General features: G+C 41.4%; 1 protein-coding gene across 10 annotated transcripts in view; it reads right to left on the bottom strand.

The window, feature by feature from the left end:
• Positions 1-24030, bottom strand: part of KALRN (kalirin RhoGEF kinase) — a 712406-nt gene that overhangs the window by 263578 nt on the left and 424798 nt on the right. For all 10 annotated transcript variants that reach the window (XM_058662003.1, XM_058661996.1, XM_058662002.1 and 7 more), the window contains exons 14-15: positions 14688-14883; positions 5729-5895 (exon numbers count right to left, since the gene is read on the bottom strand). In XM_058662003.1, the coding sequence (XP_058517986.1) occupies positions 5729-5895; positions 14688-14883 (363 nt within the window). The remainder of the gene's footprint in view (positions 1-5728; positions 5896-14687; positions 14884-24030) is intronic.

Below are 24030 nucleotides of genomic sequence, written 5' to 3'. Positions count from 1 at the left end.
GGATTCATTGCATTTTACTTGGTTTGTAGATTATTTGAAAGTGTCAGAATTACATGTTTTCCATGTGCATTACAAATCAATGCTAGCAGGGCAATTTGACTCCCTCTGGGCCTTCGGAATCTTGAAAGAATAGTTTTCCCTCTAGCTTCAGTCAACAGGAACATCAGTTATAGCCTAGTGATGGGATATCCATTTATCAGCTTTCCATTTAGAAATATGAACACCATGGGATTTTAGTCCTTTTATTTCATGTTCCATTCCCTTGTTCATTTTAATCTCCCAGATGCTAATTATTAAAAAAAAACTCAGGAATTTAAAGCAGGAAATTTAATTTTAGGAAGATAAAAATGCATGTGTTTATATCTGTGGCCCAGGGTGGATTGAACCCCAGGAATGAGTTTATTTTAGAAGTAGAACTGGATTCATATAGAAAAGGCACAAACTTTGAAGTCAGAAAAACTGAATTTGTTACCTGGAAAAATCAATTAACCTATAAGCCTCAGTTTCCTCATCTGTAAAATAAGAACAGTTGTACCTTCCCTTTCTGTATTGCCAGGTTCAAGTCACATATGAAAGACGTAAATTCCAATAAAGAACATGGCTGTAGTGTTGGCAATTTTTAGTTTGGAAGCAAGCTGGATAACATGATGTATATATATATATATACATACACACACATATAGATGGGTATATATAGATGTGTGTGTGTATATATATATATGTAAATTGGAGTCCATAAAATGAGAAAATATTACATTTTAATCCAGAATTTGAATGAGTTTTCTGACATATTCTGATGTGATGGTTTCCTTAATCATTCTGTCATCAGTATTCGTTGTACTCTAATAATTGGTAACCTTGCATTGTATTTTCTATTACTGGGATATTTTATCTTCCTACTTCATGAAACTGATTAGGTGTTCATTGTGAGCATCCAGAAATATGTGAGAACTAATGTAACTAAAATGATAAAATACTGGCTCTATTAATCTTGAGCCATGTGATCTTGGAAACAGCATTTAATTTCTCTGATACCCAGTTTCACATCTGTAAAATATGAAAACTTTCCTCACCTAAGGCATAGAGTGAAGAAGAAATAACTGATATAAAATAGCATTTTTCAAACCATAAAGTAAACATTTTACTTTGGTGTCTAGGCAGCAATTTACCTACATAGGTGAGATGATCTTTAAAGATCATTTCCAGCCTTAACATTCTACACTTTAAGTTCAAAGCACACTTCTACACCCATAAGACACCAGAGAAAACAAATTAATTAGCAATGAAGAATAGGAAGAACACTGGTGCTTGGAACATTGGGTTAAAAATTCTGAAGTTAGAGGGGGAACTGAGAATGCAGATGTACTGTTTCCTCAGGCTAAGGAAGCTCAGATAAGTCCAAGTCAGAGAACGGTGTATTGGGGCAACTGGATATGAATGTCTACAAATGATGTTTACTTGACCAAGCTGGGCCTTGTAATTGCATGTGCTAGGGAAATTGCTTATAGGGATGGCTGTGTTTTAGGGATGGCTATGATATAGCACTTGGGGCCACTGATATGAAGGACTACAATTGTAAGTAACTTATCACCAAGGAGACACACACACACACAAAATAGTAGTTCTTCAGGTGATATTAGGGAGCTTATCCATATTTGTGGTGTTCTGCAGTTCTAAAAACCCATGCTCTGCAAGAATGTACATGTTCATCCTTCATGGTTTTATGGACTGACCATATTTTCTTTTAATTATCTCCAATCAAAAATAAAAGGATAGCACTTGTCCCTTGGGTTGCCCCTCCTTTGGCTCTATTCCAACTCTCTTCTAACTTCTTATAGACACTCAACAGAACTGAACTGAACAAAATATTCCCCTTAGGAGTATAAGCACAGGCTAATACTTTTTCTTTTGCTTTGAATATCTGTCTGGATCAGATGCCAATTTTGTCCAGTATTTGGTTCAAAGAAAAAAATTAAGCTACTGTTGTTAGTAGTCAAACGTGTATGCTTTCTTTCTCTACAGCTTAGGGTCCCAACATCCATGTTGCTTTCTGCTCTGCTACTGCATTGCTTTACAGGAATACATATAAAAATTCCTTCAGTTTTGTGCACATCAAATTACTTTAAAAATCTTCCCGAATTACCTAATAAGTGAGATCTCACCTTTACCACAGTAGTTATTTTCCTAGGCATAATTAAGCCATCTGTGGAGTTGGGAGAGCCCTATGGGGGACAACAGGGAGCCCCAGGATTCTAGACTGTGGGAGGATATCAGGGAAAGAGTTTCTAGTTCTCCAGAGTTGTTGTGTCATCTGTCTTGGATATCAAGCCCCTTATAAACCCTCAGAAAGAGAATCAGTCACATCAATCCATTTCATTTATTCTGGATACTTGAAAATAATTTTTGGTTTAATGGCTTTGCCTTCTTCAGTTATCAAACACTCAGTTTAATATATTTTTTAATATAACCATACTTCAGGCTAAAACTAAATCTTGAATCGATGAGTTGTAACAACAGAGCTGTATCATAACACATTATTGTTCTCTCCCTTTCTGTTCCTGTTAATAACATTTCAATTAAGGTATAGTTTTTCTTTTTTGGAGAGCATATTCAACACAGAAATTCTTAAGCTAGTGTGTAAATTTAGCTTCGCTAATCAATACTGACATCTAAATTAACTGCCTTTTTTCCCAGTGTCAACAGCTTACAAATCAATATTTCCTGCTCCGCTAATTTCCATCAAACAAAAACACCTTCTCTGAAACTGGATCAAGCTACTCCCTAAAGAAAGAGCCTGCACTGACAAGCCAAACAAACCAGTCTAATGAGGCGTGGTGGCATAACCAAGTAGCTGTTCCTTAGTACTTCAAAGGGTTGCTGCCCTCTGCAAAGCCATTGTAGATTCCCTCAGCTCAATTTTAGCAGTTTTGAACTATAAACACACTATGCTTTATTTTCACCATGTTCCAGAGAAGGCATTTTCTCAACTCTACAGCAGGATTTTTCCTGCTGAGCAATTCACACAAGAATGAATGGGAATATACAGAGATGTTAGTCAATCTGTATTACTTATTATCTAGTTCCATATTTAGCAAAGTAGCCATCATCATCTCAGCCTATCTTATACAGTTTATATAAATGAAGAATTTCAGTATTAGCTAAGTTTTAAAAACCTGTTCACTGAACTGAACAATGATACTACAGAAGAAAACAAAAGACCAGAAACAAAAGCAAAACTACATATTTTATCAAATAGGAATGATTTTCATGACATCTGCTGTGTTGAGATGATCACTTCACTTAGCTTCCAATGATGGAAATAACAGAGCATGAAAGCACAGGAAGACTGCTGACTTGTAGATGCCAAGCCCTGTTAATCTCAGGCAGTTGCAACCTTCTCTGTCAATCTGAAGACCCTGACTAAGGCGTGCTGTTGATGAGGTCGGGAAAATCTCCAACTGTGTTGCCGCCACCCAGCAGCAGCGACACTAGAAACGCTAAGGCATACTCTTGGAGGTCCAGGAAAAGCTGGCAACCGGACCCTACACTGCCAAAAGCAGCTGCGTTTAAAACCTTCTCTCCCCTGCACCTGTACCCATTGGTCTAAGCTTTCCTACCCGCTTTTTTTGCCACCCTTCCTCCTGTTTTCCGCTACCCTTCTTCCCACATTTCTTCCCGTACTCTCTGCTTCATTCCCCAGTCTTTCTCCTCGTCACCCCTCAGTCTCCTCGTCACCTCTCAGTCTTTCCTCATCGCGCCCCCAGTCTCCTTGTCGCCCCCCAGTCCTTTTTCCTCCTTGTCTGTTCCGTCTGTCAGTCCTGCTTTTACCGGCTACTTTTATATACTTCTTCACCAATCACTTCTCCCCAGGGGTCCACTTGGTGCTATCTCATAGGCCAGCAATCGCAGCGGGGGCATTAGCCTATCCCTGTGACTTCCTGTTTACCAGCTGGGCAGACCAGCTCCACCTCCTGGCCCTGGGCCAGCCGCCATCTTGCATCGGCCCCTCCTAGTCCCAGCAGCAGCTTTAGCACCCCGCTCCCCACACGACTGGATTCTATTTCCATTCCTTTTGGAACCCTGGGTTCACAGTGGATGCCTAAGTTCCAGAAGAGGATGCCTAGGTTCAAGTCGGAGCTAACTCATCAAGAGGCCCTGAGGAGTACTCATTGAATGGTACTTTCATTTCCTTATTTTATAAAACAAGTATAAAAACCACTTTCCTCATTGGCTTGCTCTCTTAAAATGAGAACACAAATAAGAAAGCATTTGTCATATGAAAATAAAACATTACCATTATGGCTAAAAGTTACAAAGTGTATATACTAATGATGGCTTACAGTCTGCTAGGACTTCCTGCAGTTCCTTGTCTATATAGATTCAAGTATGATCCCTGGATAATCTAACAGAAACAACCTGATGGCAGCACTGGGATCAGGCCTTGCGTGGGGCTCAGGGATTTCATCTGTGCTGCTACATAGAACTTTAGTACAACATGAATGTGGGTGCTGGTTGAACAACAACTGGGAGAAAAATGTAAGAAAGAAGATAATTTTGTTCATTCAATAATTAACCACAAATAACTATGACGTAGGTGTTAACAAGCAATGCCCTGAATTTTAGGGCCAGAACAATAGTTACATAAAAAGCGATATTTTTGTCCCTTGTGCTACACATACTTAAATCTTAAAAACTCTGGCAGCCACTTGTATATAGGGGGTGGGGGGAAACGGTTAGGAGAGGACGATGTTTCTCTGCTCAGGTTAATTTTGGTGGAGTGCTGCCTGAAAGAAGCAGGGGAGTGGAGTGCTTTGGAGAATTCTGTGCAGTAGAAAGAAGCAAATGCGGAAATGACAGGGCACCTGCCATGCTGGGGAGCCCCTCGGGCCCAGTGGAGAGGGTGACTACCAATGTGATTACTCTTTGGTGACTTCACTAAACTTCAGAGCACACTTTCGTAAAATAGGAATAATCTGTTCAAGAGAATGATTGTGAAGACTGAGTGAGATACAAAAGGCACATGGAAATGGAACTATTATTAATACTTTTTCCTCAATCTGACTTTGTCTAAACAAGCAATCCCTACTCATTATGCCTATACTAATTACCATTTAATCTGTTTATGAGAATGTAACTTTTATAATGTGCCCTTGGTCATCTGTATATGTTACTAGAGGTCCCCAGAGATCTGGGTGTGCTTTTGAGTACAAAGTCTAATATAATGCCTCATGCAGCTAAGAATATTTTTCCTTTTTAAAATTAACTTGAAAATGGCAATTTTCTTCTTCTAAAAATCACACACACACACACACTATACACTATGTGTTAGACACTATATAAGGCACACTAGTTCCTATTAATGAATCGACTTGGCTCTAAAACCTGAACATTTTTGTTGATAAATTTGTATTTCCCATGGGCTATGCAATGGGATGGAGGACAGAGAAAAAGAGAATAGATTCAGTGAGTGAGGACAACTGGAGAACGCTCTGTGATTACCTCCTAGATTGCTGTGTGAGAGTCTTTTCATCACTGGGTTTGTTTGTTACAGCCGCCAAACTTTCAGGAGTTCATACCACTGGTCCTGAATTACTCATGTACCAAGTTCTTAATACCTAAAGGGCATACCTATGACTCCATATGCTTTACCTCCCTATCAGTAGCAGATCTCAGATCAGACTCAAACAGCTGGGAAGCACAGATGGCTGCACAGATGGGCCAGGCTCACCTGTTTGACCTCAGCCTGGAGGTGCCGTAGTTGGAGGCACTGTTCGAGCCGCTTGTGGGTCTGCTCGGCATTGAGCTCCAATTCATGTTGCTTCTCATGGAGAAACTCCAGTAGTTCTTGCACCTGGGCAGCCAGATCAATGTCTTTTTCACAGATTAACTCAATTCCTGATTTTAAAAAAAGCAAACAATGAAAAAACCAGATAGTACTGTGAACACCACATTTCCTTCGAATGCACATAAGAGAACTCAAGTTTGGAAATAGCCATTATTAACCCCCTTTCAATTTCTACCTGTCCCTTGGTGAAACTGGACAATCATCACAGGCTTTTTTTTTTTAAAGTGAACAAGGAAGGGGGCAGCAAATTATTATTATTATTATTTTTTAAAGATTTATTCATTTTTTATTACAGCCAGATATACACAGAGGAGGAGAGACAGAGAGGAAGATCTTCCGTCCGATGATTCACTCCCCAAGTAAGCCGCAACGGCCAGTGCGCGCTGATCCGAAGCTGGGAACCTGGAACCTCTTCCGGGTCTCACACGTGGGTGCAGTGTCCCAATGCATTGGGCTGTCCTCAACTGCTTTCCCAGGCCACAAGCAGGGAGCTGGATGGGAAGTGGAGCTGCCGGGATTAGAACCGGCACCCATATGGGATCCCGGGGCTTTCAAGGCGAGGACTTTAGCCGCTAGGCCATGCCGCCGGGCCCCACAGGCCTTTGTTTTGGGTGCTCATGCCATGCCACCTCAGCTGCAGAAATGGATCTTTTACCTGGCAATTGCTTTTCAACAGATGATCATCTCCTCATTATCATGGGGAATGGTTCTCTAGAAGTCTGCCTCTAGACAAGGCAGAGCCCAGCACGTCTTGCTGGAAGATTTGCTAACACCTGAATGTTTCATGAGGAAGCCTTTGGATTGTACTGGAAAATGCAATATACTAACTCAAAAAGACCTTGTCTCAGAAACTGCTACCAAAGGCACATTCTCTTGTACCATGTCAGATATCATTCATCATTAGATGGTAAGTCCACTCTGATGACCGCAGCTGGTCAGTGATAATCGTATTAGCCAATTACTAATAAACCAACTCTTAGAAATATTTGCCAGCTTTCAAACACACTCAATAAACTGTAGCCACAGTGCCATAATAAGGACACTAAATGTTACCCATTTGGGAAAGCCATCAAATTGAAGTTGTATTCACACAAAGAGAATGTGCTCATTCTTCTTCTATGGATTCAAAGCAATTAGCAAGTCACTGACAAGTGTTTCCAATATTTACAGAAAAGCTGCCTAGCATTAATAAGCTGCCAAATGTCTGGCGTGTCATGGGAGCCTCGGGTCACTATCTGCCTGTCATATCTGCGGCTCCATTCCTTGTCCATCTTCCGCTTCATTTGTTCTATATACCAACCCAGTTCATGGGCACAGGTATGCACAAACTTTCCTCTCCATGACATGTTTTCTCTTCACACCCTATTACCCCGGCCTCAAGTGCCCCTCCCCCAGTGGACTGCTGCTTTAGGAAAGGCAATCATCTCTGAGATGGAGCACAGGGACTCCCTTAGTTATCGAAGCTCATTTGTCTGCTAATAACTTGAATTAGGTTTCTTACTTAGTTCTTGAAGACTATATGCAAAGTACATTAGCTCTAGAAGCAGTCTTGCGTTAAAATTTTGATCTTACATAAGTTACGTAAGCTCCCAAAAAGCTTCATCTTTCTTATATATAAGTAGGGTTTTACATATTTAGCAACTTCATAAATTACCTAATTCCTAAGTTTGTGGGCAGGATTAAAGGAGGTAATGCATACTAAGCACCATGCTTTTCACACGCACACGACAACAGTAAATATAGACTCTGGTTTTCTTGGTTCCTAACTCTCACCTAAAACTTTCAACTTGCTGCCTTAGCCTTATTACTATCATGGATTTCAACTTTTACAGATGCCCACCTTGGCACAAGTTGGGAAGTGTGCTGTCTCTCGATTCTGAGAGTCAACTGACTTCTGATTGCCTTTGCTCAGATCCTCAGTTTTGGGAAAATTCTAACTTTGCCTGCTTATTCTGATCCCTGACCCCACCTGGCTCTGTATCTTCTCTGTCTACATCCTTTCCCTGGTTCCTCATCCAATAATCTATGACACAATGCAGTTGTGGCCCTGAGGCTGACACCTTGTTGGAGAAGCTGAAGAGGAGAGACACAAACGGCATGAAAGTTTAGATTCAAAAGAACAGCATTTAAGTCAAGTCACCCAAGGCAAGTGTACTTCCACGCAGGCTGAACACACAGCAACCCACCGATCTGAATCTATGGACACTTAAGGAAGAAATCTCTTTTTGGAGACTTCCCTATCCTGCTGACTCACACAATCAGAAATTCATCCCTGCTGCCACAAACACACCTGCTGCATAGCCGGGGGAGTGTAAGGAAGGTCTGCGCACACCACGGGAGATTCATTTCTGGAGGCAAAAATAGTGTTTTATGTAAGGGACAATATGGGAAAGTGGGAAAAAAATTTTTCTGGTTTTGCATGGTTATAATTTCAGCAAATTTCATGCTTATTTTTTTCCTGTCATTTCATAATTCCAAGTCCCAGCTCCTGAAATATCTGCAAGAGACAGAAGAACTGATTGTTCTTTTGGCAGCCGACTCCCTCTAGCTACTATTTTCAGTTACCATGAGGATGAGACAGACCATTTCCTTTACTGAAACTAAAAAACAAGAAAGAAACAAATGTTGCTGCAGTGCTGGGAATGGTGGATGACCCCTGACCCCTATGTTTACTTTCTGGAAATGTAATTAGAGATCTACCTGGGAAGTAGAAGCTCTTCCTCACTTGCAGTCACAGTGAGGATTTATCCCAGCTCGTTTCCATTCTGTATGTGTGTCTGCTGTTTAGTATGCTGGGCCTGGGTATGGGCTGTGGGAAGCCTGCAGCTCACCCCTGCCACCTGCATGTAAATGGGCTCATCAAAGAGGCCAGCTGCAGGGTGAGAATTTCTTCCAGAGAAGGTTCTCTGCTTCCCTGAGGCTCACGTTCTGCATTTTCACTATCATTCCAGATTGTTTTATGTGAGATGAACATGGGGATGAAAATGATGAAATTATGCCCACTGTCTCCTCCACTCCTCAACAACACAAGAAGACTTACCCCAGATGCACCTAGTGGGAATTAGCCCTCTCTCTGCCACCTCCCAACATGCTGGTGTCTCATTTAAGCCTATCATCTGGAAAGCATCCAATCAATAGCTAATGGACCTTACCTCTGCTGAACTCTTTGCTCCCAATCTAATCACAGCTCCTGTCTTTTCCTAACAGTGCTCAGAAATCCAAAAAGACATGTTTGTTCTTTATAGCAGGTGGTAGAATCAATGTATAATAAAATAGTTAGCCAGTCTTTATTTTTATTCATGTAGTTTTTATATGCTTTCATCTTAGATTGAATAAGAGGCTTTAAAAAAAGTTTTTATTTATTTGAAAGGCAGAGTTATAGAGAGGGGCGGGGACACAGGGAGAGGAGATCCTTTATCAATCGGTTCATTCCACAAATGGCAACAATGGCCAAGGCAGAGCCAGGCCAAAGCCAGAAACTGGGAGTATCTTCCAGGTCTCTCATGTGGATGCAGGGGTACAACAACTTGGGCATCTTCCACTGACTTCCTAGGCACATTAGTGGGGAGCTGATCAGAAGTGGAGCTGCTGGGTCTCAAATCTATATGCATATAGGATGTAGTGTTGAAAGTGGTGGTTTTACCAGCTGTGCCACAATATCAGCCCTAAGAGACATAACTTTAAACATAAATTTTTTGGGGGTGAGAGAGAAAGAGGGGGGAGGTATTACAAGGAAAGTACCTATCCTTAAAGGCATCATAACCACTAGGCCAAATACCCATCTCAGTTAGTGTCTTTTAAAAGAACTGCATTATTTAAAAAAATTTTAAGTAACCAATTTATTTGAAAGATGTAGTGATACACACACACACACACACCCTCCATCTACTGGTTCACTCCTCAAGTAGCTTTAACAGCTAGGTCTGGGCTAGGCCAAAGCAACGAGCCAGGAATCCACCCTGTTCTCCCATAAAATGGCAGGGGCCAAAGTACTCAGCCCATCCTCTACTGCTTTCCCAAGAGCATTAGCAGGCAGTTGGATTAGAAGAGGAACAGTATGACTCAGATGGGTATTTTAAGAGGGGACACTGGAGTCTCAGGCAGCAGCCTAGCCAACTTCATTACAACATCAGCCATGAGTGTTTTTGTATTTTGACATGCTCCCACAATGCCCTTTGCCCCACCACCCATCAGGGTATCAATATGCATTCTCTGAGATTGGTTCCTTATTAGCATTCCCCTGCTCTCACAGGAACACGGATTCTGTGATGTCAGGGTCAGGATCTATCGTATTCATCTGTGCCTTTTCTGGCCCTAGAACCCAGCTTGATTTACACCACCCAATTCTTTAGGGAAAAACAGGTTGCATACTATGATGGAAAGTATAGAGAGCTTTGGATAAGTCTAGGCCTAGGTCTGAATGCAGGATATGCAACCTATTAACAGGGAGACTCCTCATCCTCTCGGAGCCCCGATCTCCTCGTTTGCAAAATAGAAATCACAACAATTTCTTAGAAATCCTTTGAGTATGGAAACTCACAATTACAGTGCCTGGCATCTGGTAGATTCCAAGTAGCCATCTTCCAGGGGGGAAATTGTAGTGAATGCACTGTCCATTACTGATGGGATCACCGAATGGCTTGAATGAATTTAAGTCCAAACTCTTTGATAGGTCTTTATGTACTTGCTCAGTGTTTGTCATGTCTACCCTGGTAGTTTGGACACTATTAAATCAGTGCTCTCAACCCTGACTCATGTCACATTCATTTGGAGAACTTTAAAAATGTATCTCAGGCCCGGCGGCGTGGCCTAGCAGCTAAAGTCCTTGCCTTGAACGAGCCAGGATCCCATATGGGCACAGGTTCTAATCTCAGCAGCTCCACTTCCCTTCCAGCTCCCTGCTTCTGGCCTGGAAAAGCAGTCGAGGATGGCCCAAAGCCTTGGGATCCTGCACCTGTGTGGGAGACCTGGAGGAGGTTCCTGGCTCCTGACTTTGGATTAGCTCGGCACCGGCCATTATAGTCACTTGGGGAGTGAATCATTGGACAGAAGATCTTCCTCTCTGTTTCTCCTCCTCTCTGTATATCTGACTTTGCAATAAAAAAAAAATACATCTAAAAAAAGTATCACCTGTCCTGGGATCATCCCAAACCATTAATGTCAGTCTCCCTGTGACTGGGAAGTCTGAAATGACTCCAAGGAAGGACATGGGTGTGGTCCAGGATCGAAATTATGCACTCCCATCCTGTAACCGCATCTTTCAGTTGTTGGTGAGTTCTGTGCTGCCTCATAAAGAGCATCTTTCCTCTTTTTCCTCCCCTCACTGTTCCTCTTTCTGTGTCACTCCCTTTGTACACAACACTCAGTTCAGAGATTACAAAGTCCTTTAATTAGGTTTTTAGAGCACTGTTCTCAACCTGGGCTGTACCATAGATTCACCTGGGAGTTTAAAAATAATCTGGGTCTGTCCCAGACTTCTTGTTAAGATTCTCTGAGGAGTAGGTCCCAGACACTGACATTTTAAAGATGTTCACAAGGTGACTCTAAATATTCAGGGTAACATCATTGTTTCCCATGAAAGTTCTCTTTTCCAGCTCTCAGTCCCTACCAGATCCACATTCTTACTACCCTCAGAGTAGCTTACACTTGGGGAAAAAACACAAACAAGATTATTAGTGGTCCATTATTATCTATATCTGTTCCACCCACACTGAATGCACTCCCCGATTAATTCAGGAAATGCTATTGAGAACTTGCTGTGCATAAGAGTTAACCACTCTGTCACATCCTGGGTAGGTAAAGAGAAAGAAGAGCCCTACCCGTAGCTGCTGGAGAAGCTACAGGACCACCACATTGGGCTACAGCATCAATGGAACAATAGTTGTTGGGCCTCATTGAATCCCTTTGCACGCCCTTGTGTTACCCCCAGTGTATCCTCACAGTGACTTGAGGAGGCACCTGCTGTACTGATCACCATTTTTGTTTTCAGGGGGCAGAAAAGACTTTTCTGGGATTGAGCAGCATCCTCAAAGACACTCCACTAGTAAAACGTGTGCCTGGGATTTCACCCCAGGATTCTCTCTTGTCTGAGCTCCCAACCTCTACTCAGGGAATCTTAATTTTGCTGGTTGTCCCTTTTCTAGAACAATAGTTTACTTAACTTTTAATCCAAATGTAGTTTATTAGACAAACACTGTAAGTGCCTGAGACATTTACTGCCTCAGTTCTGTCTCTGAAGTCCTCACTTCCCAATCATGGTTGGGGAGCTGGTCCCAGCTTGATTCATCCCTCACTCCAACCTCTCTCTCTAGCTCTGTTGTGACTCTAACCTTCATCCCTCACCCCACTGCAAGTCCAGAGATGAGCTTGATGTTATCTCCACCAAAGTAGGCAGTCAGTCACTGACTGAGTGTTCCAGTCATCCCCTTTGGAACCTCGTGGGCCATGACAGACTGAAAACTGGTTGTGGCAGGTGCAGGAAAATAGTCTCAGCAAAGAGTGAAGAGGTCAATCAAACCATGTTAGAGTAGCTCCCTTCTAAGACAGGAAGCTGTAGGGGCAGGCAGCACATTTGCCTGGGGTATTTTCAACCACTCACACCAAGCACAGCCAAAGCCCAGTCACAAGCAATCCTTGGGGTCTGCCAACCCTCAGCAGTCTTTCTGTTACCATGGATACTTGGTTCTTGGGGATCAAATTTGGCTTTCCAAGATCACGTCTGCATTCGGCTCTTTGTGCTGCCAGACATACATTCTCAGTGGTGTGGGGTGAACTTTCCTGCATGGCACTCTGCCCAGCACTGTATCTTCAAGGCATTTTTCTCAAGAGATGCAGTCTCTTGAGAGCAGAAACAGAGAAGTAGCATGCACCATGACAGCAAGTCAGAGGGTAAACCCTGAGTCCAGAAAAGATTTTCAACCACAGAGAGGGCTTATCATCCCTCTACCTTTCCTAATAACTCCCTGAAAAGGTACAATCGTTCCCTAGCATACTGCTTTCAAATTTTACAGTACACATGGTCTATCTGGAGGTTTCTGTTAACATGTAGATTCAGATTCACAAGACTGGGCTAAAGCCTGTGATTCCACATTCCCAATCACTGCCAGGCAGTGCTACTTGTCCAGGGTCCACTCTGAGTAGCAAGATCTTGGATCAGTGGTGTAGTAGAACCACCTGGAGGGTTTGTGGCAGCAGAGAGCTCTGGGCCTGTCACGGGTCCCAGGGATGCATCTTTGACACTGCTGAACCTGGGAGCTAATGTCCTGAGTCAATCTACATACAGCAGCTGCTTCAATTTGTCATGACAAAAAGCGCTGGATCACGGCCCTGGCTGTACAGGTGAATCTCTGAAGGTGTTCTTGCAGATGCCCAAGTCTCACTCAGAGGGAGTTATATCAGGATATCTGGGCACATGGCCTGGATATTGCATATTTTAAAAAAATCCCTGGGCAAACCAGAAGTTGAGTAGCCCTTCTTGCCTGTGTGGAACACAGACTGCACGCCAGGAAACAGGCCCAGGTTTTGCAGACAGTTCCAATGCTTTCACAACACTAATGAAAATCAAAGAAAAATTATCCTGAAAAAAGTGAACAGATTGACCGTTTTTTTCTCCTTTGATTTGAAGTGAACTTCCTTTGAATGCTGGTACAGTATTTGTCCTTTTGGGCCACCAAGAAGCACAGAAGTATCCTAAAGTCCAGTAGCATTGCTAAGGTCCCTCTGGTAATCTCATGACTTCAATATTCACAGTTAGCAGAGACATGGTCTAACTTTGTGGATTTTTTTGAAATTACGTATTTATTTTAATTTGTATTTGAGAGAGAGAAACAGATTTTCCATCTGGTAATTTGTTCCCCAGATATCCTACAATAGTCAGAGTTGGGCCAGACCAGAACCAGGAGCCCAGAAATCCATCCAGGACTCACATACCGGTGGCAGAGATCCAAGTACTGAGCCCACACCTGTTGTTTCTCCAGGTGTGCATTAGCAGGAAGCTGGAATCAGGAGTTGAGTAGACAAGATTTTAAGCAGGCACTCTGATAGGGAATACAGGCATCCCCAGAGATGCCTTAACTACGTGTCAAAAGTCTGCTTCCCAACTGAGTTTTTAAGACTTGATGATCTCAACTGTCTACATCATGCTTGGAGAACGCTCCAAGGCTTAGGGTGGGTGGATGATGGAAGACCTTGCTTGGTTCCAGCATGCCACCGACATGCAGTGAACTGCAAGGTTTCTTATGGTCTAACTGTAATTGGGGATCATGAAAGTTCTCTAGTTCTAACATCAAAGCTGATCTTGGACAGCAGCAGGCAGAACCCACAGAACATGCATTTGCTGGAAAAATTTTGAATAAATCTGGAGCAGGAAATTAAATCTGGGAAAGTCAGTTGCATTTTACTAAGAAGATATAATATATGATCCTACCATACACATATCTGTATATATGAAGACTATCTGTGTTGAGGTTGGGACAAGAACAGACTAGGAGGCAGCTACAAATCTGAATACAATTTGCACTGACATCTGGTTGCTTGTGATTTTTGCAAGCTACTGTCTAAAAACCATTTTTGCTAATTTCAGTCATTGCCATCATCTCCCCATTCTTTCTGCGGTACCAGGAGACCCTGGCCCCATTCCTATCTTTAGTATAGCCTAATGGGGCAACCCTGGACAAGCTGCTTCAGCACTCATGATTTCAATTTCTTTTCCTTTAACCAGCGGCAAACTTCTCTGTGCTTTGTATCCATAGGATTAAAAGGAATGAACGAGTGGACATGCTTCTTGGAAATGAGATGGTTTTCTTGTTTTCATCCTTTCCCACAAGACTGAGAGTCTGCCTACCTGAGGCTTGGACCTCCATGATGTATTGGTGCAGATCTTGACCCTGCTGGATGACCTCAAAGGTCATGTTGTTCATGGCCAGCTTCCGCTCTGTGTGACGCTGCAGCCGCTGCTCCGCCAGGGTCAGATCCTCTGTGTTGAAGTCATTCATCTGCCGGAGCAGGTCTTCATTCCAGGCATCGAGCTCTGCAGTCACCTGCGAAGGAACCACCATCTTTAGTGCAGTCTCACTGGGTCCACGCGAGACTCACTAGGCTGTGCTAGGCTGATTCTCACTAATGCTATGCTCTATTAACTACTCCATCCTTCTGAATAGAGGTGTCACATCCCTTTCACCCCGAAAGTATTCTTACACAATACTGCCATACACACATTCACATATATGTGACTTTAAAGGAATTCTCTGCATGTTTCAATGTATATAGCAACAGTGAAGGAACAGTAGCACTTCTGTGTATTATGAGTGATGGTTTAAAATGATTTTGCATGCTCCACCCTATTTGACATCTACAATGATCTAGTATAGGTGCGTGGACAGCTCCAGGTCTGTCTTGTAAAAGAGGAAGTTGACCTTCTCTCAGATGGATGGATTGATCTGTCTATGGTTTATCCTGCCAGCAAGAGGCAAAGTTTCAGATGTAGTTTCATTCTTCCACGGACTGCCAAGACTTTGTGTACCATCCTGCAACTGTTATTCTAAAAAAAAATGTCTCCTAGCTGGAGAGGTTCAAAGAAGATAAACAGTAGGGGTGTCTCTTCAGAAACTCAAGAAGAGAAAAGGCCTGGGAAATGGCTCAAGGTGACACACAATCAGTAATGAGCTGGTGTACAGCAAACCCAAAGGTCCCTTTGTGGTCCCTATGCACCATTGTACAGTATTCTCTCCTTCTATTACAAAAGAAAATGCCTGTGGAAAAGCAACTAAACAAAGCATGAATGTGCAGTCTCTAAAAGTTTAAAAAGATGATCATCGGTGAGAAGGCATTAATGATTCTAATAGAAATGGAAGCATGTAATGAATGGGAACACTGTCCTGCTATGAATCTGCTAACTTTAGATTGCTCCACCCCTCAACTCACTTCACCTGCTCTACTCTCAGATCTCTACAAATAAAGACTAAATCTTAAGAGCCATGTGGTCACCACACTAAGATCTCAGAAGTACAGAATGAGTTAACCAGTCCACCTGATGAATGAATCAAAATAAAAACTTTTCAACTATGGTTTGCCGATGTATACAAGCATATACCCCAGAGCCCTAGTCCAGTGGGCTACACTATGATGAATTTCATCCCAGCTGGGAGTAGAGGCAGGATGGAGAAGTAAGATAGGCTGCATGTTGTGTCTGTCTACTTCTGCTTTTTCAGGCCACCTTCAACAGGTTTTGCTAATTTCCATATTGGTTCTTCACTTGTCTGTGCAGCACCAGCAGCCCTGGCAGCAACTTTCCAGTTACTAAAAACTGCTGCTACACGGACACTGGGGAACAATGGGGGTGGAAGATCAGCCTGAAGCCACAGACATTCTCAGTGGGGACTATGCTCACTGGAATGGGAAAACCAGGTAGTCCTTCACAGGTGCTGCTGTGTCACAGTATTCCATCTGCCACCTAACGTAAGACCTTTCTTCAAGCAAAATCAGAATGGATGGAAAGTATAGTTGCTCTCTTTGAAGGACAGAACTATAAAAAACACCACCTCCAGAGTCCTGCAATCTCACCTCTTTGTGTCTTTAAACTCAGGGGTTCACTAAGCTCAGCAAGTAGCTCAGCATCTACTCATGGTAGGGAGTTCTTGGAGGATCTGGGAGCCACAGCTTGGCAGCATAAGTGTTTGTGTGTCTCATCATTGAAAAGCATTTTGCTCTCATAAACAAAGAAGAGAATTCAAGTGTAATTTATAAGAGAATTTATAGGATGAGCAGGCCAATGCTTTTACTCCTATAGTTACTGAACTGAAACATAATTCACATACAATCCATATTTTAAGCATCTAGCTCTAAATTCTGATCATGTTATATGCTTGTGGAGCTAGCACCATGTGTATGTCTATTTCACCATCTTCTAGCCTAGGGCTCTACTCCTGCCCTTTTCAGTTACTCCCAGTCCTCTCTCAACTCCCTCTAGACACACCTTCAGGTTTCCAACATCATAGATATACATTTGTCCATTGATTTCTGTATGATTGAAGTCATACAGAACGTATTCTTTTTTTTTTAAAGATTTATTCATTTTATTACAGCCAGATATACACAGAGAGGAAGAGACAGAGAGGAAGATCTTCCTTCCGATGATTCACTCCCCAAGTGAGCCGCAACGGGCCGGTGCTGTGCCAATCCTAAGCCGGGAACCTGGAACCTCTTCCGGGTCTCCAACACGGGTGCAGTGTCCCAATGCATTGGGCTGTCCTCAACTGCTTTCCCAGGCCACAAGCAGGGAGCTGGATGGGAAGTGGAGCTGCCGGGATTAGAACCGGCACCCATATGGGATCCCGGGGCTTTCAAGGCGAGGACTTTAGCCGCTAGGTCATGCCGTCGGGCCCCAGAACGTATTCTTTATGCCCGGCTTCTTTTGGTCAGCAAGCTGTATTTACAATTAATCTATGTTGTCCATCAATAGTTCATTCCTTGCTTCAAGGAATGACAGTTCATTGTAGAGATAAGCCATTGTATTATTTATTTTTATTAACTTTTTGGTTGTTTTCACAATTTGGCTTCTGAGAATAAGTTTCAGGTAAAAGTTCTGCTTGTGGGCTTGATTCAATGGTTCAATGGATAAATCCTCACCTTGCAAGTACCAGGATCCCATTGCGGTGACACTTTATGTCTCGGTTGCTCTATTTCCCATTCAATTCCCTGCCTGTACCTGGGAAAGCAGTGGAAGATGGCCCAAAGCCTTGGGACCTTGCACCAACATGGGAAACCCAGAAGAAGATTGGTTTAGCTCCAGCTCTTGTGGCCATCTGGGGAGTGAACTAGGGGATGGAGGAACTTAATATCCCCTTCTCTCTCAGAGGATTTGATCTGTCTTTCCTATTAAAATGGGTAAATCTTAAAAAAAAAAGTTCTTGATGTCTCTCTGTCAGCATAGGCCTTCAGTGATTACCTAGGAGTAGAATTATGGGCTGAAAGGGTAGGTTTATGTTTAACTTTATAGGAAACTGTCAGGGAGTTCTTCAAAGTTATTTAACATTTTATATTCTTGGTAGTACTGTATGAAAATTCCAGTTTTTCTTCATCTTTGTTATTTGGCATTATCATTCTCTTTACCATCAGCCATGCTGGTGGGTATGAAGTGATATCTCAGTATGGTCTTGTGTCCCTGATGACTGACAATGTTAAGCACATGTTCAGATGTTTATTGAGCATCTGTATGTTTACTATAATATCTTTTCAAGCCTTCTGCTTTCTAGAAACTGGGTTCTGTATTATTTATTTGAGAGACAGACATACAGAGAGAAAGCACCCCATCTGCTAGTATGCTCCCCAAATGTCTTCAAAGGCAAGGGACTTGAAGCTAGGAACCACAAACTCAACCCAGGTCTGCCATATGGATAGCACAAACCCAGCTACTGCAACCATGGCTGAGGGGAAGCTGGAAGTATTCATTTATTTAAGAAAAAAAATGATTGTTTTCAAAGCTGCAGCTTATCTTATTGCTAAAGAACAGATGCTTCTCTCCAAGTTCACCTCATGCTCTTCTCTCATAACAGCATCAAAGATGAAAAAGGCAACATAACAACAGACACAGCAACCATTAAGGACATAATTAGAAATTACTACAAAGCACTGTACTCCAACAAATCAGAAGGTCACCAAGAAATGGAAAAGTTCTTAGACTTCTACCACCTGCCAAAACTTAGCCCAGAGGCAACAAACGACCTGAACAAACCCATAACTGAAGCAGAGATTGAATCAGTGATTAAAGACCTCCCAACAAAGAAAAGCCCAGGCCCAGACGGCTTCACTACAGAATTCTACAAAACATTCAGAACAGAACTAACTCCAATCCTCTACAAACTCTTCAAAACAATAGAAAAGGAAGCAACCCTTCCAAACTCATTCTATGAAGCCAACATTACCTTAATCCCAAAACCAGACAGAGAACCAACAGAGCAGGAAAACTAAAGACCTATCTCTTTGATGAACATTGATGCTAAGATTCAACAAAATCCTAGCCAACAGAATTCAAAAACACATCAGACAGATCATTCATCCAGATCAAGTAGGATTCATCCCTGGAATGCAGGGATGGTTCAACATTCGGAAATCCATAAATGTGATACACCACATCCAAAAACTGAAAAACAAGAATCACACGATAGTATCAATAGATGCAGAAAAAGCTTTCAACAAAATCCAACACCACTTCCTACTAAAAACCCTAACCAAGGTAGGCATAGATGGAAAAATCCACAACATAATTAAAGCCATATATGAAAAACCCAACGCCAGCATCATACTGAATGGAGAAAAACTGGAACCCTTCCCACTGAGATCTGGAACAAGACAGGGATGTCCACTTTCTTCACTACTATTCAACATAGTCCTAGAGGTACTCGCTGAGGCCATAAGACAAGAAAAAGAAATCAGAGGAATCCAAATGGGAAACGAAGAAGTCAAGCTCTCACTATACGCAGATGATATGATTCTTTATGTAGAAGAGCCAAGAGACTCAATACAGAGACTGCTAGAACTTGTACGAGAGTTTGGTAGAGTGTCAGGGTACAAAATTAATGAACAAAAATCAACAGCCATAGTGTATGCAAACAGCCCCAAGATGGAAAAAGATTTAACCAGCAAGATATCATTCAAAATAACAGAGAAAAGTATGAAATATCTGGGAATAAATTTAACCAAAAATGTAGGAGATCTATTTGAAGAAAATTACAAAACACTCAAAAAACAAATAGAACAAGACCTCAAAACATGGAACAACATCCCATGCTCCTGGATAGGTAAAATCAATATCATTAAAATGTCTATACTGCCAAAAGCAATATATACATTTAACGCAATCCCAATCAAATTGCCCAAAACATTCTTCATGGAACTGGAAACAATGATTCAAAGGTTCATCTGGAAACACAAAAAACCACGGATAACTAGAACCATCCTGAAGAACAGGAAGTTAGCAGGGGGAATCACAGTACCAGACCTCTGGACATACTATAGGGCAGTGGTTATCAAAACTGCCTGGTACTGGCACAAAGATAGAGAGGAAGATCAATGGAGCAGAATAGAAACACCAGAAGGAAACCCACACAGATACAGCCAAATAATCTTTGACAAAAAGACAAACGACAATCCAGGCAAATGGGAAGGTCTGTTCAATAAATGCTGTTGGGACAACTGGTTAATAGCCTGCAGAAACAAAAAGATAGACCCACATCTCTCACCATACACTAAGATCAAATCTAAATGGATAACAGATCTAAACCTACATCCAGAAACCTTCAAACTTTTGGAAGAAAATGTTGGAAATACTCTGCAAGATCTAGGGGTAGGTCCCTACTTCCTAAAAAGGATACCAAAGGCAATAGAAATCAAGACCAGAATAAACGAATGAGACCTCATCAAACTAAGAAGCTTCTGTACAGCAAGGGAAATAATCAACAAAGTAAAAAAGCAACCCACAGAATGGGAGATCTTCGCACACGACATAGGTGATAGAGGGCTGATCTCCCGAATATACAAAGAGCTACAAAACAACCAAAATGTCAAAACAAACAAGCCACTCAAGAAATGGGCATGGGAAATGGGCAGACACTTCACAAAGGAACAAACCCAAATGGCAAATAAACATATGAAAAAATGCTCAAGTTCCCTGGCAATAAGGGAAATCCAAATTAAAACATCAATGAGGTACCACCTAACGCCAGTAAGACTGGCCCACATGAATAAAAGCACCAACAACACTTGTTGGCGAGGTTGCGGGGAAAAGGGAACCCTACTCCATTGCTGGTGGGGCTGCAGGCTGGTACAGCCTCTATGGAAATCAGTATGGAGAACATTCAAACAACTCAAAATCAACATACCGTATGATCCAGCAATAGCACTCCTAGGAATATATCCAGAACACTTGTTTTATGAGAAACCAACATGCACTCCTATGTTCATAGCAGCACAATCAGTAATTGCAAAAACATGGAAGCAGCCAAAATGCCCATCAACAGAGGATTGGATAAGAAAGCTATGGTTCATCTACTCCATGGAATACTACTCAGCTATTAAAAAAAACAAAATGCAGTTCTTTGTGGCCAAATGGGCCAAACTGGAAACCATAATGCTAAGGGAAATGAGCCAATCCCAAAAGGTTAAATACCACATGTTTGCCTTAATTTAAGATGATATGATGTTATGTATAACATGTTATGTTATGAATGTTATATGTTGTGTATAAACTAAAATTGAAAAAAAAAATTGCAGCTCTAAAAAAAAAAGATATGACCACCTCTTGGAGAGATACACTGGAAATATTTCTAGTGTAACAACTATCTACTTGAGACACAGAAATAAGAAAAACTGGAGGAAAAACTAAAAAAAAAAATGGGGTAAGAGGAATGGGAAGGCAAGACTCACACACACACACAAAAAAAAGGCCCAAGACTTTCCTGCCAGATGAGAGCTACCAAATTCAGAATGCAGCTGTCAAGAATCAATCCATGGGAGATGATTTAACAGCTACTTTTGTCTCTGAGAGCTCTCTGTATAGAATCTTCCAGTTCTCTGGGTCTTCCTGAGTGTTTATGCATAAAGGTAACTTTACCTTTTCTTTCCTAAATGTTTTATTCTGTACTTGGCAGAACCAAAAACCCACCTGCCTCTTCCTCTTCTACTTGATTCAGTTTATTCTCAATAACTCACCTCTTTGTTAACATAGAATTGGTAATCTGTGCTGTTCTTTCATTCAGATTGTTGTTAGATGCGGATGACCATGATGAAGGTGATTATATTGTCAAAGAGGATATTTTACTTCATATTGTGCTAAGCAGTGCGTTAAGCCTTTGACCAGCTTTCTTATATTAAATCCTTGTACTGCTACTTTAGAAGGAAACAAAAACACAGAGCAGTCAGTATTTTGCATAGTCTCTGTGTGCCCTAAGCTGGTGGTGGCAGAACCAAACATCTAACAATGAAGTCTAATGTTTCTCAGAGGGGTATTGTATCTGTAAGACTGCTCAGAGAACGGATTGTTGGCATGCCCTTCCTACTCTTCTCATTTCAGAGAAGTGCCAGTTTTAGCATTCTTCACTTCATATGAACCCTTTAAATTAACCATATATGGTTGAATAGACTGATAAACTAAATTGTGTGTCTGTGGCCTTATGGCAATGCTTGGCATAATTTACCCTCATGAGAGAACACACTGCTTTCCCCTAGTACATATTTTTGTTATAAGCTCAGTCATTCTTTTTTTTGAGTCTGAAGACAATGTTATCTGATCTGGAATTTTCTGGTTCTTCTGTTGGGAGCAGGAGACACCTGTTAAGCTTGTCTCAGGTGTGAACAGAAGAACCATGGTAGAAGCAGAAAAACATGTCACTTGCTTCATGCTCAGGCAGATTCTTGGAATGGCAAGACCAAATGCCTTTGGGTCCCACGGCAGGGCTCTATCTGAACCCCAGAGTTCCCCTCATAATATTCAGTAATAAATGAGGAGAGAAACCATGGGAAGAAAGTGATGGTTGCTTAAGACATGGAAGCACATTTACACACAAAAGTATATTCTTCTTAATAACAATGCTAACTATAATGTAATCAGTTATTAAGTGCTAATTAAGTGCCAAGAGCTTTGTTAAAAATGTTATATATATGAAATCTTTACAACAACCCTATGGACTGGGAAATATTTGAATCCTCATTTCTCAGTTGAGGAAACAGATTTCAAGACCTTAAATAACTGCTTATGGTTAAATGATGAATAAAGTTATTGACTCATTTTTCAAGCCCAGGAAATGCATCCCAAAACACTGCACATTCAGTGACGGCACTCCTGTTTCTCAGCAAATGCTGACGATGGTAAGCAACAGTGTACATGTTCCGTGTGTTAAGATTCAAACCCTTTGCTACCAGCAGTGGGGAGGATGGTCCCATGTCACTTCATAGTGATGGGGTGCTGTCGAAATGAGTGAGGTGTAATGCTGCCATTGTTTTTATTAGGATGAGAAAAATGAAAGCTAAATACTTCCATTGATCTATAAAAGCTCATAGGGAAGGAGATTGTAGCTGAGGGAACTATCCCATTTCATTAGAAAGAACTATTTTATCTGCAATGGATGTGCATGCACTCATGTATTTAAGTGTATGTGTGTGACTGTGTATCTCCACTGTGAAACTAAAATAAGCTAAATTACCATGGTCCCTTATTTTTCTTGTCCAGGCTAGTGTTAAAGTCCTTTCTGCGAACCAGTTGATAAAATGAAGAGATTAGTAAATTCTAAAGTAGATTATTGCAAACGCATCATAGCATTTCCCTGTTTTAGAAATGCACGTAATCTGAAGAGTTAAAAATACGTAACCAACTATATTAAGATTTTTGAGGATAATGTATTTTCTGGAGAAGCAAAGGAAGTTGGCAGTAACAAAATCTACTTCAATTTCTTCAATTCTTGGCAAAACAATGTAAGAACATATTGCAAAATGTTCTACCTGATGAGTTCCAATGTTCAATTAACTAATTTCTATTCCCACTGGATAATTTGAATCACTGGATCATTTTTACGGCCAGTTTCAAGTTCTTTTCTTCCTCATCATTATGATTAAAACTGAAGTCTTTGATATGACCATGATTTTGTTAATAAAAGAGTTGGAGGGATTCCTAAGCAGAAATCCAATCTATGCTTTCACCCTATCTATTTGTGGAGCTCTATTCTGTTTTCAAAAATGCCTCCTTTGGTTGAAGAGTTCATATGCTGCTGTTCATTCTGGCACCTAGAAATGCTTCAATATTGGAATGTTCTTTTTTCCTTGTAACCTTAATAGCTAGTGCATCCTATTGTCTTCTGCATCCTTACCAGAAAGGAGGAACCTATAGCATTTGAACCTTAACAATGTAATCTGAGTTCATGATCACAGCCTCAGACCAGCCCATATCAGAATGATTGGAAAGGATCTCTTCAGGATCCTTGGTTTCCTGAAAACAAGTGACTTGTCAGAATAATGATGCTGCATGAATCACTGTGATACATGGTTTTAAACAAAGATGGTACAGGAAGCCTCACAATGATTCTAAAATTAATTTGAAAAAGGCCTAGCAGAAAACACTGTGAAATGATTTATTTTGTGGAGAATTTGGTTTAAATCATTGTACTTTCCTACATCTCTTTCAAAGGATTTGAGTACAT

The sequence above is a fragment of the Ochotona princeps genome, chromosome 3 (assembly GCF_030435755.1).
Source record: "Ochotona princeps isolate mOchPri1 chromosome 3, mOchPri1.hap1, whole genome shotgun sequence".
In the NCBI taxonomy this organism is placed as follows: domain Eukaryota; kingdom Metazoa; phylum Chordata; class Mammalia; order Lagomorpha; family Ochotonidae; genus Ochotona; species Ochotona princeps.
Note: the sequence above shows the minus strand (reverse complement) of the source record. Positions and strands in the feature narration are given on the sequence as shown.